At 43.9% G+C, this 13,251-nt stretch overlaps 4 protein-coding genes across 4 annotated transcripts; 1 reads left to right on the forward strand and 3 right to left on the reverse strand. All coding sequences in view use genetic code 11, as the record gives it.

Moving 5' to 3' along the window:
• Nucleotides 1-2,004: 2,004 nt before the first annotated feature.
• EGR_06365 (hypothetical protein) lies at nucleotides 2,005-7,592 on the reverse strand (the record flags this gene model as incomplete). Its single annotated transcript, XM_024495614.1, has 8 exons — nucleotides 2,005-2,090; nucleotides 2,929-3,026; nucleotides 3,525-4,887; nucleotides 4,923-5,140; nucleotides 5,191-5,339; nucleotides 5,380-5,486; nucleotides 5,517-5,644; nucleotides 7,579-7,592. 8 exons carry the CDS (start codon nucleotides 7,590-7,592, stop codon nucleotides 2,005-2,007), a joined length of 2,163 nt encoding a protein of 720 aa, XP_024350012.1.
• Nucleotides 7,593-8,040: 448 nt separating this feature from the next.
• On the forward strand, nucleotides 8,041-9,123 carry EGR_06366 (hypothetical protein; the record flags this gene model as incomplete). Its single annotated transcript, XM_024495615.1, has 6 exons — nucleotides 8,041-8,079; nucleotides 8,115-8,354; nucleotides 8,388-8,519; nucleotides 8,651-8,746; nucleotides 8,854-8,977; nucleotides 9,023-9,123. 6 exons carry the CDS (start codon nucleotides 8,041-8,043, stop codon nucleotides 9,121-9,123), a joined length of 732 nt encoding a protein of 243 aa, XP_024350013.1.
• Nucleotides 9,124-9,333: 210 nt separating this feature from the next.
• On the reverse strand, nucleotides 9,334-9,638 carry EGR_06367 (hypothetical protein; the record flags this gene model as incomplete). The annotated part of the gene is made up of 2 exons (XM_024495616.1): nucleotides 9,334-9,411; nucleotides 9,447-9,638. The coding sequence occupies 2 exons, from the start codon at nucleotides 9,636-9,638 to the stop codon at nucleotides 9,334-9,336; spliced, it is 270 nt and encodes an 89-aa protein (XP_024350014.1).
• Nucleotides 9,639-11,303: 1,665 nt separating this feature from the next.
• EGR_06368 (Heterogeneous nuclear ribonucleoprotein K) lies at nucleotides 11,304-13,200 on the reverse strand (the record flags this gene model as incomplete). The annotated part of the gene is made up of 10 exons (XM_024495617.1): nucleotides 11,304-11,331; nucleotides 11,417-11,586; nucleotides 11,665-11,734; nucleotides 11,855-12,081; nucleotides 12,160-12,447; nucleotides 12,484-12,594; nucleotides 12,629-12,692; nucleotides 12,777-12,820; nucleotides 13,061-13,117; nucleotides 13,153-13,200. The coding sequence occupies 10 exons, from the start codon at nucleotides 13,198-13,200 to the stop codon at nucleotides 11,304-11,306; spliced, it is 1,107 nt and encodes a 368-aa protein (XP_024350015.1).
• Between the last annotated feature and the right edge of the window lie 51 nt (nucleotides 13,201-13,251).

Genomic DNA, 13,251 nt, shown 5'->3' on the forward strand with positions numbered 1-13,251 from the left:
ATCCCTCTTGGATGGAATCACTTCGTTTTGTTGCCTCTACGCCTCTGCAAAGGAGGAAAGTTGGCAACAAGAACCACTGAAGGTAAATTGGACTTTTTAATGGTGCCTTCTTCATTACCTTCAGTAAGAAATCTTTGTCATCACACCTCGTACACCCACCAGCAGTCTCCCGTCCCCTCCTCCCGGCCTGCCAAATTGAGAAGTGGTGTTTGCTATAGTCTAAATTGAAATGGACTGACTCAGAACGATATGCACGTTAGCCACCGATATGGTTAATAGGATGGATACGTCGCTTGTCTCTAAGTTTGTTGCCACCATGATTACCCGCTAATGGAAGGAGGTGTTCTAGAAGTCATGGTTTAATATGATTAACTAGATGGTAGTCTACTTCTACACTACCTAACCCACTTGACCCATCTCCGGATCAGTGATAGGGCTAAGGTTACTTCTAAAAACCCTAGATCCCTGGATACTTCGTCACCTTTATCAATTGTGAAGAAGGGATCAGGCGGCAAGTAAACACGACCGGCAAATTCCCACCGTTACGCCGACCACACAAACATCTCACCATAAACGCCGTGCCATGAAAAATGTCACACAGAAGCGACTCACGAGGAATGGGTGGTCAGTTATTAATTAAGGCTAAGTATTAATATCCCAAATTCTGCTCTTTCTCTCTCTCTATCTCACTTTTTAATTAATGCAATCTTTTATATGACAGAAATGGCTCGGGTATTATCCCACATTGGGAATCTCCATACCCTTTTTATTCCTCCTTTAGTCTTGCTCGCGGCGATGGGAGGTGGGTGGGTTGGGCCGAGGTGGTGGAGGGGGTGGGAAAGGAGAGGAAAGTATTTCCTATAAAATGTAGAGAAGTGGGGGTGTTAAGAAGGGTCGGGAATAAAAAGGAAGGCATGGATGTAGACAAATTAAATTATGCAGAATCCTTATGCGCATAAATTGTCATTTTTAAATGAATAAATTAAGTGACAATTCTTCCCGCCCCCCCCTCCCAGGAGGATGGTGACTCACTCAACAAAACTACTAATTAGCAGCGAGCACAATTTCCTCCCAAAAGTAATATTTTTGTTTTTAATTAATGACAGAAGAAAGAGATGAAGTTGATGCCAATTTTCTACTCCTCGTAAATTATGTCTGCTCTAGAGGCACATAAAAAAGGAGAGAAAAATTCCCAAACCTCTCCACCTCCGTGCCTTATCCCTCCTTTCATGTCCGATCAATTTTTTTGTATGCCATGTAAATAGTGGCTTGAGAATCAAGAATGGCCGCCTAACCAGAAGGTAATTAGGATATCACCATTGCAAAGACCTCATTACCCTCAGTGGTTCTTGTTGCCAACTTTCCTCCTTTGCAGAGGCGTAGAGGCAACAAAATGAAGTGATTCCATCCAAGAGGGACAGCAGTGACTGTCTAATGTTATCATCTACTAATGTCTCCAAATGGAAATGGGAAAATAGGGGGCATCAGTTTAGTAAATACTGCCCAAGATAATTACGAATATGCCCAGGCGATTGCTTGTTTTACTGGAAGTCTGGAAGCGCCCCAATCCTTCATGGGGGCGTACGAGGTGGAGCAGAAGAGGGGACAGTGAGGAATGGCAAAGAGGCTACAGAATTTTCATTAATCTGACCCACAACTGAGTCAGGCAAGACAACTGAACAAGTGGATTAATCGTTGTAGACCAAATCAACTATCCCAATGTTCGGGTCAGGTAATCAGTATTTTGGACAGAGAAGGGTACGGTGGTGCATCAGTAGATCAGTCATGCACACAGTCATTTGATTGGTATCCGTGAGGATTCGAGCTATCCCGCCTCACGGATTCATCCTTGTTCAACAACTGACAGCACATTCGTCGCTTGTCCCTGCCTCGTGTCACTTTTCACTTCACGACAATTGTGGTGAGGTGGCTTTACCCGCACCCTCAAATCAGTCATCTAGTATTCGTGGTGTCCGCGTGATGATGGAAATTTGCCGGTCGTGCTTACTTGCCTCTTGATCGCTTCTGCATACTCTCTACAGGTGGCAGTGGTGAGCGAACTTGATCCAGGTGACGAGGCATCTCGAGATCTAGGGCCATTAGAGGCAACCTTAGCCCCATTCCTGACCGTGGCCTTAACCCTGGCACATAACCGTCAACCTGGCATGCATTTTGGGCGGGTAAGAAGATAGGTCAAGTGGGTGAGTTACTGTAGACGAAAAATACCATCTACTTATTCACATCAAACCGGGACTTTTGGATTGTATCCCCTAATTTGCAGGCAATCGAGGCCATTTCCTTACCTATTTTTATATTTAACCGACAAATGCGGAGCACGTCAGTTCTATAAATAAAATTTTTTAAATCTCACCCGTTGTGTCTACGGAGTGGTCTTAGAACCCCTCCTAAAATGCGATATGACTGAGTAAACTTCAAAAGCCTTTTATTAAAGAAATTTGAGGCCTTGCGTTCGTTTAAAATGAATTATAAAAAAAGAGCGCTTCACGAACGCGTGAGGAATCCCCATGGCATTCACCCAGTTAAAGATATTTAGAAAATTAAGAAGCGCATCAAGTGTCCAGAAAGCAGCTGAGTGGATTTTGGTTTAGCCCACTGTAATATGTGAAGGAGACTTTTAAAGTACATACGATTGTTTACATAAGCGCAACCACTCCAAGGGTGTGGTATCCTCCCTTCACTCATCAAATGCGAAGTATAGCGTCCAAAGCATTTACTGCCAGAAGTGGCGTTAAACATTTCAACGGACGCATAACATTCTAACGAACTAACTGGCTGGTGTTTGATTTTAACAAGTTTGGCTTAATTGCCGAGTAAAGTACTGTGAGTCCGATGGGTCAAGAAAAACTTTGAAGAATGTTTCACTTAAACAGTGTGCAAGAAAACGACTCATAACATTGTCAAACTCACCTGAAGAAAAAACGCACTTCATGATCGGAGGACAATGCAACCTCACCTCGTCCCTCGTATTCCCGTAATAATATTCCTCCAACTGCTTGTTACCTTGTCTTAGAACAAGCATTCGACAACCACACGATCGTGAGTGATAAAAAAGTAAGAGAGAAGGTGACCTGCATTTACAGACAAGCTCGTGTCCCATTGGGAAAGGACTGTAAACTACAAAACGGAGTAACTAGCCGAATACAATACTATCAGGACAATTCTTGCCGTTTCTATAATTTACTTTAATAAAAAAGCCCAAACAAACCTGCTAGACCGTTTTATCAAAAAGATTTCCAGAAGTCGAAACGATGGAGGCCATGACACGCCTAAGGAACTTCCGTGCTCCGGTGGAACTATCCAACGGATGACTGATAAAAATACGAAATAAGGTTTTTACTTATTTAAAAATAAGTAGCACAGAGATCTAACACAACAAGCAAAACTAGCGCCGGCTTTCCAGAACCTCTTCTTCATGATAAATCAGGGTATAAATGTACAGGTCACAGGGTTACAAAATAGGTTCCTCATTAAATGCACAAGTTACATCATCCACTTTACATCACTCGGATGGTCCGTCAGCACTGGTGCCGGGTAGGGCAACGTCCTCCCGCAACCATCGACTCTCCAGCTCCTTCAACTCTTGCTGTCTTCGCTTAAATTTGGCCGAGTCTGCCGACACCACCATTTCCTGAATGTTCTGCAATTGCATATCAATTTTCAGCAACTTTGCGGTGGGGGATAAGAGATCCAGTTCGACATCCCCTTCTACCACTGTTTCGACAGCGCTGCTCACCTGGGAATACTCTAGCGGCCAATGCTCCAACCATCGAGAGCCCTTCAGCAAACTTGGCAAAGGAATATAGGCCGATCTCGCAGTTTTCATGAGGTGTACGCAAGGCAAGCGCCATTGAAGACTGAAGGAACAACAGCATTTTCGCGTCGACAGATCAAGGAGCACTTCTGAGCACGTTTGCATAGTCTCGATGTGAGCAAGAACTACTTTTGCCACTGGCTCAGAGAGAAGGCGGAGGAGGGCTTGAACGTCATCTGGTTGACCAGGAAAATCGTGCTTGCAAATAAACTCATAGGACTGTTTGTTTGGAACCGCAAGCTCAAGTAACCTCTTCGCACAGGAATCGAGGCTGCCGTGTATTTTGAGGACCGATTCAAAGTGCTCCAAACTAGCCGAGTTCCGATTTTCAATGCCGAAGGTTAACTGAGTGAGACGAAGATGTCCAGCCCATTGCTCGGCGCATGGCATCCAAATTTCATTAATGAGGTTCCAAAACGCTGGCGAATCATTAGCGATCTCTTGAAGGGATGCTAGGTAAGCCTCACTATCTGGGGTCTTCACCGCATTAAAGAAGTGCTGAAAGAGGTCTTTCTTATCACAGTGCAAAACTGTAACGTCCTTGAGATGCTCCCTTACGTCGCGAAGGACGCTGTCTTGAAAAAAGAGGATTCGCGCTTGAGGTAGTTCCTGACGGATTTCGTGCAACTCAACAGAATTAATGTCCACGAAAATGGTTTCGGTTTCCTCCACCCTCGACTGCATTAAGTGCTTAAAGGACTGCAACACGGAGGCAAAGGTGCCACAAATACCCTGATCCAGCACAAATGAGAACATCACAGTCCTGCTAACAAGTTGACGGTCTATGATGGAGAAATGGTAGACCGAAAAGGCAGCCTCCGTGAGTTCACGTATCTGGACCACCTCGGGATAAAAGTGGAAGTTTTTCACTAGAAATGGAGAAGTAAAGGATATCACACGGTCTACACCATCCTCATCAGTCAGGATTTCTGCATAGCCCTCACTACCCAAGGACTTTAGCGTCAAACCAAGGAGGCGTCGAGCACTTCTTTTGGGCTGTAGCTTTTGTTTCAATTTTCGAACATCTGCCGCTGTTAGATAAACATGAAATGCACCTGAGGAAGGTCAAGAAACATATGCAAACTATTACTTTGGATATATTCCTTTAGAGCGAATTCATGCTGATGTTCCCTTAGCAACTCCTTAATTATGGATAGCTGCCGTGGGCTAAGACGGCGATTCCGGCGATAGACATAGCCGCAACAGCCAGAAACGGGATGGTTGTGGCGCATGTCAAAACGGGAAATGTGCAGTTGATTGTTACGGCAAGTAACAAACAAGACTGACTTGCAACCAGTTTTGGACGATCTAGTGATGTAATTTGGGAATTAGAATCAATCTTAAGAAATTTGAAATACCTTCGGTCGGATTTAGCAACGTCCCGGTCCTTGCAATAGCCATAGTGAAGGCATTCGTAGGCAAATTTCTTGTAGACCACGTCCTGATGTTCTAGGTCATCCTTGGGCCATGGACATGTATGTCGTTTGGCGTACATGCATCCAGTTTTCTGAAGAGAAGAGATAAAGGGACACTGTGACAGCTCTTACAATCTGAAATTCCTCCATTTTATCTTCAAGTTCACTGAGTGAAGAAAACACCAAAGATGGGAAGATTTGCAGAAATTGCGATGAATAATCAGTTATGACGATATATGCTAAAAATAAGCCAATGTAAGGACACATACGTTCAGGCATTGACCTATCGAGTGTTCTTTTTACAGTTGCGTGATTGTGTACCATGTGAAATTTCGAAACATATAAAAAACCATTACGACAGCCCACAGTGAAGGAGGCTTCGCAACCAGTCCCGGTTCTGAAAATGGATAAAGTCTATTCTCGCTACCTCGGCTTACTCTCCGAACAAACATAATGAAGAGATTTATAAATTAAAGTGGCACGGTGTGGATGTCCCGCTGGGTAAAGGAATGTACGCTTGAAAATAAAACGCAATCCAGTCAACTAAAAATGGGATTGATTGTAATAAAAATATGTCGAACTGCACCTCCTGGAATTCGTTGGTGGCCTTTTCAAAATCTGCGTAGTTCGAAAAGCCTCTACCTGAAAATATCTCAGTAAATGTATCTGAATAATCCATTAATAATTGTGGAAGGCATGCGCACTAAATCAGACAGTTTGACATAAAACCATGCAATCAAAAGTAGAGATTGGGGTCAAACAGAATAAAAGAAATTGTAATCTGTAATGGGCAACAAAGGCCAAATTATGCAAAACCCAGCTAGTATAATTAAAAAAATTGATTTGCAGTTAAAATGCTTATTGAAAAAAATTACGCCTTGTAAAATGCAAAAAGCAAAAAAATTAGAATTTACTTTACTAGAAAGCAAAAAGCATTAAAAAAAGTCAGAATAACTTTTTGGTGTAGAATTTAAAAAATTTATTCAGGAATATTTACCTTCCGAAACTGGCCGTCATACACCTCAGACATGTTTGTGTGAGCAGTTATATGGCCGAAAAATTGTCGAATCGCTTCTGCTACGCTAACATCTTAAATACGTCAAGCATGTGGAAAGCACAAGGCTATTTTAACGATCCTTAAATTTAATTCAGAATGGTTTGCAGTTAAGTGTTTAATCCAATAATCTGGTGCACATATCATGGCAAAATAAGACCAAATAAGGGAAAAGTAGGCACGACACCTAGATGAATGCTCTTGGCTGCGTAGAGTAGGGCTGAAAGGCTACTAGCATTAAGCAGAATCTTTCCGCATATTAACATTGAATTTGCAGGGCTAGACTCGCAGGTCCCCTCTTAGAACAACTTGACTGATTTAATTCTACAAATTTTTTAGAGAGGTGGGTCGGGAAAAAGCAATCCCTCTCAGGCTTGGGAGACGCCGACTGCATCACCATATTTGAATTGTAACCTTGCCTCCTCTCCGGAAGGTACATTAGAGCAATACCAGCATTGCATAATAGTCGTGCCCTTCGTCGCCTGTGTAACTGAAAAGAATTCCTATTCTAACTAATAATCCTTCAAACGCAGCTGCAAATCTTTAGCTGGCTAGCTTTCTCTGAGAGAACATACTTGGATGCACATTTGGATGTGTATATCATATTGACCTTTTTAATTTGCTATAGCTGTAATACGATAGTGGTTTATCCCTCGGTTCTGGTGAGGCGCCACTTTTGTACTTCGAATTAGCCCCCTTGTACCTCGCTGGGTGGGCTGGCCTTTTGGGCCATGCCAATAGCCCGGACACCTTCTCCGTGCTGAATATATATTCTGCTCGAGTATTTTGTCTTCCTTCGTCTTCAGGGAGTCTCGGGACGCTACAATAGCAATATTTCTAAAATCATTTTGAACTCCTTCTGGTCTGCAATACTTTATTTATAAGCAATTACATTTTATTTTTACCTAATTTTTTTTGCTTGAAAGATGCAACATTTTGTTGTCATTAAAGCAATTTCTTAATAGCTAGGTCTAAATCAAGCTAACAGGTACATTTTCAAGTTTATGCACTAGGCTTGTTTGCAAATAGAACTTTTGTGTGACCTAGAGTTGGAAGTTTACCCAATCAAGCCTTATTTTGTTTAGCCTGTAAGCCGAGTATTTTACGTTTGTGCATTTATGCTCTGCAGTCTTTTTCGATAGTGGTGGTGGATAGCGATATTTTTCCTAAATGACATAAATTTCTGTTGTATAATCTACTTGTTACTAAACTCAATTTAAGCTTGTTGTGGCTCACTTATTTGATTTATCATTTGGTAGGGTATTCAATTCCCGTACTTCCTTTCGTGCATACGTAAACAGTTGTTTGCTGAACGTAATTTGATTTTATGTTTTTTAATGCAGGATATCTATAGCTGGTGGTTGGGTGCAGGGACAAACTCCTGGATTCTTCAAAATTATGCTCCTTTTTTCCAGCTCAATATTCCTCCCGTTTTAACTTTGCCACCATTTCCTTGTAGCTAATGCACTTTTTTGTTTGGATAACTTGGTATTATTATCTTGAGTTTTTCGGTGCTTAGGTAGGAGCCGGAAACGCTCTTTGAGCGAAATTTTAGGGTGTTTTCATTACTTGTACATGAGCGATTTGTGGACTTAGGTTTCGCAAAGATTTATATACAACCGAGAGATCGTAACATCCGCGACTGTTCTTTCCTTCGGATATTCAGGAAAAAAATGCTTCCGATGCATGGGGATGAGTCTCCACCTACTACTCTCCAAAGGATTAATTCGAGGTCAAGTATGGGGCCTTCCGAACTATTCTCAGCCTTATCTGCATCGGTAGGGTTTTTTTTTACTTTGGAAGTTTCAATCAGGTCTGGTCGGAAAGCAAAAAACGAGCTGAATCAGCCTACCAGAACTACGGCAAAATCGACTCCTTCCGTCCCTACTTTGACGTTGAGCCAAAGGAAGTTTTAGGTCGAATCTTGAAATCTATCGATCCTCGTCCGCCTTCCTCTCTCAATTCTGGTCATGACCTCTATGGACCCTTTATGGCCTGTCTTACATTGATTGCAGTTCTGCTCTTCGAAATGAAACTCTCCGACCACAAGGTGGTAAGGAAGCGATCTTTCTTCTCACATTTTTAGCAAGAAGGCACCCTAATGGGGTCCGCATTCTTGACCTGTTTTGGTTACTGGTTGGCTTCCTCCGGCATCCTACTTGCCATCTGCTACTTTGGCAAATCGTCGATTGCCTTCACGCAAATCCTCTCTTTCGTGGTGCGTTCATCCTTAAAGCTTCAAATGCATTTTCGCGCTGACCTTTCAAAACAGAAAGACACTATTTGATGCTGACAAGCTGGTCTTTGTTGAATCCCGCAAAACTTTCTCCCGTTTACTTGCTTTTTCAGGGCTATGCGTTGTGTTCTACTTGCGTTGTTCTCTTTGTTTGTGCGGCCAAGCATAATGAAGCATCCGAAACGTTGTTTTTCGTGCTTTGGGCACTTGTGTGTGGCGCTGCTGGAGCAAAAATGGCAAGCAGCAATTTTAGCTTTTCCTCCATTTCACTAAATTCGCTAAAGTATAAAACCTGCGCCTTACTGACTGATTATAGGCACTGATAATGTGGGTGAACATCCCGGAAAGGGGCTGCCGCATTACTGGTGCTGTGGCCGCGTTCGCATTGCACATGCTACTCGTTCCCTACCTCCACTTCGCCTATCATGGAATCGTTCAAGGTAAGGTTCAACTTAATTTGTTCTAACTCATTTTTCCGCCGCTAGATATTTCAAATGTCATCGGTAATGAAGGTAGTAAACCAGATCACAGGCAAGATCTCTTCGTATATTGCTATTTGCTACTAATAACACCCGAAACTTTCTAGATGTCATCGTGCCGAAGGCAAAACCTTAAGAAGGAATAGTAGTCGTTTGAGTACATCGGCCCACTTACTATGCTCTTTACCTTGTTCTGTGAGAAATAATACAAATCATTGCTTGCTTAAAACTGTCTTCTTGAAGCATTCCTTCTCCTGTTTATCTACACCAAAGTATGAAAAAGCACGTTAGAAAACAATGTAAATCTAGTCATTAATTTATTTAATATGAATAGGAGCGAAGGAGGATTTGCCGTTGTAAATGCTGTCTATGATACCTTCACCATATTTTCGGACCTAAACAGACGCGTGTGTGGTAAAAATGTAGCTACCTCTGACATGACTTTGCTGGGATATCCTGCACCGTAGAGTTCGTGGTTTACAAAACAGTTTGAGAGACATTCCAGGCGTTCGGGTCCGAGGACATCGAGGTTCTTGGCTAAAAATGCTTTCCTTAGTCTCCATTCCGTGGGGTTTTCGTGGGGCCGCCGCATACCATCGACTCTAGCCGTCCTGTCTGTCATCGTGCAGACGGTCTATTGGCTAGCACGAAATGGGCGCGTCAATGTTCAGGGCGTATGAACGTGAAGATTTGCGGGGTGGAAACATTTTTCTTTTAAGATGTATTGTTTTTAGTGATTTTTATATACTTTTAATTTTAAAACTAAAAATTAAGCTCAATTTTTCATTTGCCAATATTTTACACAAATATCATTGCAGAGGAAATAAGATTTTATGCCCTAGTGTTTAGAAAGGAATTTTACTTATTAAAATAGGAACAAATGCAGGTGAAACCAAAATTCATCGGACTGTGTATCCTCTGATATCTTCCTCGAGAACTTGTACAACCTCCCCGTGCAATTGCAAAAAGTTTTTTTCGGTAGGTAGCCTCCGAGCCTGACTGATTCTAAACCAGTGTTTCAAATTGCCTATAGCTTTCCTGTTCTTCAAAAATTGCAAGACATTTGCTTACATTTCCTACAAGTTATAAAGCATTCGCCTGATCACTCGCTACTAAGAAAAATTTTGCTCTTGGTACTACTAGGAACCTCCTATCCTGCTAAACTAAGTAGGGCTAGGCTAGCACCTCGACCCAATACACATGACAGTCTGGAACGAAAATGAGGCAATCTCGCCCAGGCAGGGCATCGGAGATCCCTTTTTCAAGCAGGAGGCAATTTTAGGGTTTCGCATATATCCGCGTCCCTGGAGTTAGTCACCCTATCTTGATGCGCATCCGGCTGATGCACCGCCTCGGGTCTGCCAAGACAGCCATTCCATGCGCGTGAGCGCAGGCGTACCACGGCGGCAGTAGCGCGCCCGCAGCCAATCACCATGCAGACCTGCGCGCACGTCGCTAACGGCCGATCAACGATCAATACATCCTCCGCCTCCCATCGCCGAGATTTAGCGCCACCGCTGCTCGCTTCCACTTATGCATCGCGCCCCTCCCCTTGAATCATGCTGCAAACACCAGAACGCCGATTCCGCTGCTTTAATGACATTGTGTCCAATGCGTGGTCATCTTCAATAAGTGCATGAAATGGGTAGAAAGAAACTGCGACGCCCCGAGGATTTGGAAGACCCATGCCCGAAATCCAGGGTGATCCATGAGGATGATCGGCCGCGGTCATGATTAGAGTGGACCCATCCCGCTAACCATGGATACCGCCGTAGACTGCATTCTAGGCACCTAAGGAACACGACCGTTGAGCCACTTCTGAGAACACGACGTGCGCCCGCAGCAGTTCTTAAAGACGCCGATGAGGACGCAGACCGCGTAGGCATCCCGAAGTTGTGAAGAAGTATATTTCTCGTAAATTTAAAAGCCCTATGACACTGACGTTAGCACAGGCAGCAGCAGAGACCAGCAAAAAGCCACTAGAATCACCACACACAAGTGGTAGGGATCCCACCCAAAACGAGGTTGCAACCAATGAGACAGCGAAGAAAACACTGGCGAGAGCATGAAGTGTTACCAATCTTACCGCTTTAGCTTTCACGTATTTGAAACCCAGTTGCAGTATCATAAAGGTAAACGCGATGCATCATAAAACTCTTAATTAGCAGCAACTTTATTTTTAACCCCTAAAACGAATGATCATCGAGTGTCAATAAACTAACTGTACATTGATGTATCGAAATAATTCACACCGACCGATGAGGGAGTCAAAGAATTCAGAAGCTGCTTAACTCTGTTCACCAAAACGCTTCACGCTAAAAACAAAAGAGAGCGAATGTTGGGGCATCAATCGACTGCACACCCGAAAAACCGACACACAACTTCGTACCAAAAGCTTACCATAGCTGTAAGTAAAACTGAGCACTCTGAATTTGTTCGGGGGTGCCCGTTATGGTGATGATTCTGTCTTCCACGCCAGGATCTTGGGAGCTGATTTTGATATCAGCACCAGATTCTTTTCGAACCTGATTGATTCGTGTACCGCCCCGACCCATGATGGCACCGATCATCTATGATCACCAAGATACAGGAATGGGATTCGGTATCGGTGACGAGAAATTAAAATTAATTCGAAGGACAAAACTAACCTTGTTGCTGACGGAAACCTGGGTAGTGGTTGTAGGCGCGATGATGTTCATGCTGACAGTTCCAGGAATCCTAGGGGAGTGAACCCACCGAGCATAAACAGGAACCAACAAAGAAATCAAAAGAATGGGGAGCATGCACAGGCGAAAAAAGGGTTCCAATGAAAGCAAAAAGTAAATCACGATAACCCACCCGCGCATCATCCCGGCAGCCATCATTGCAGCCGCAGTGGCTGCATCACCTGCAGGGCCTGATGTAGGCCCCCCAGGATGGTTCTGACCGCCGGTAGCGGCCAACATCGCCGCGGCAGATGCAGGCGGAATGCCTGAAGCGAGAGCCTGACTCACAACCGCCGCCTGCGTAACGCTGCGCGGGGTCGCTCCACCTCCACTGAACAAACTAGCAGCCAACATCGAGCTCTGGAAATGAGAGAAAGCAGATGGTGTCACTTATAAAGAAGACCAAACAGAAGGGGGAGAAAAATCCGAGAATTGCACCTGCGGATAGCTGTTATTAGCAAAATTACTACGACGTGCACCATAGCTGCTTCCGGACGAGGGAATACCCATACCACACCAGCCACCGTATTGCATCGCCATCGCCTCGTTGAAGCTACGAGCATCGTAATTTTGTCGAGGTCCCTTGGCTGGAGCTCCCTCCAGCAGCTCGCAGATAGCTTGGAGGCAGCTGATGACGTGAGCCACGGTGCCAACCAGTTGAACGATGCGGTCAGTTGAATCGGGACACAACATTTGATACACTTTGAGAGTTTTTAAAATAGATTGCTATAAAGGACCTGGTGAACACAAAGACAACCTTACTTCTCGCAGCTCTTTAATTTTCTGCCCGCTTTTACCGATAATGCATCCGGCCTGACTTTGGTGCACGAGGAGGCGCAAATCAACACAGTCCTCCTGAAGCGACATGGCTTGCTAGAAAAGTTTTGATAAGAAACTTGCACATTACCCTTTTGAGCGTGCTGTGCATGATCTCAATGACAGAGTTTACGTCGCCGTCTAGAATAAGGATCCTAAAAAGCGGGTAATGAAAGTAGACATTCAAGGATTGCACGGTAAGAAGGAAATAAGGGAAAAGAAGGGGCCAAAAACTATACCTTTCGGGTCCGTTGCTATCGGGGATATTAATGGTGACAGAGTACTGTAGAGTACGCACCAACATGTAAACAAATCAGCCCATCGCAATTTTCAATGCGAGTGAAAAGGTGCGGGCAGGGATAGACGGTATGGGACGGGTGACAGGGATTGTACCATTGGGAACGGGCATAGGTTCAGGGTCGGGGACAATGGGAGATAATATGAAATAAAAGAAATAGCCGCTAGGTTAGTTAGGGGACTAGTTGCGGTGGCGGACAACAGGTCGAATTGTATACTGCCTCACCTCATCACGCAATTTCTTGATGTTCTCGCCACGCTTGCCGATGATGAGACCCGCAGTCTAGACATGGAAATGAAATAGCAAAAAAAGCATACCTTTGTGGAGATCAGAAATCGTAACTCCACATTGGGTCCCTCTCGCATAATTTTGGCTGGGGGCTCGTCCACTGTGGAAACATCGTTTAAGTAAATTAA

The sequence above is a fragment of the Echinococcus granulosus genome (assembly GCF_000524195.1).
Source record: "Echinococcus granulosus chromosome Unknown EG_S00055, whole genome shotgun sequence".
NCBI lineage: Eukaryota > Metazoa > Platyhelminthes > Cestoda > Cyclophyllidea > Taeniidae > Echinococcus > Echinococcus granulosus.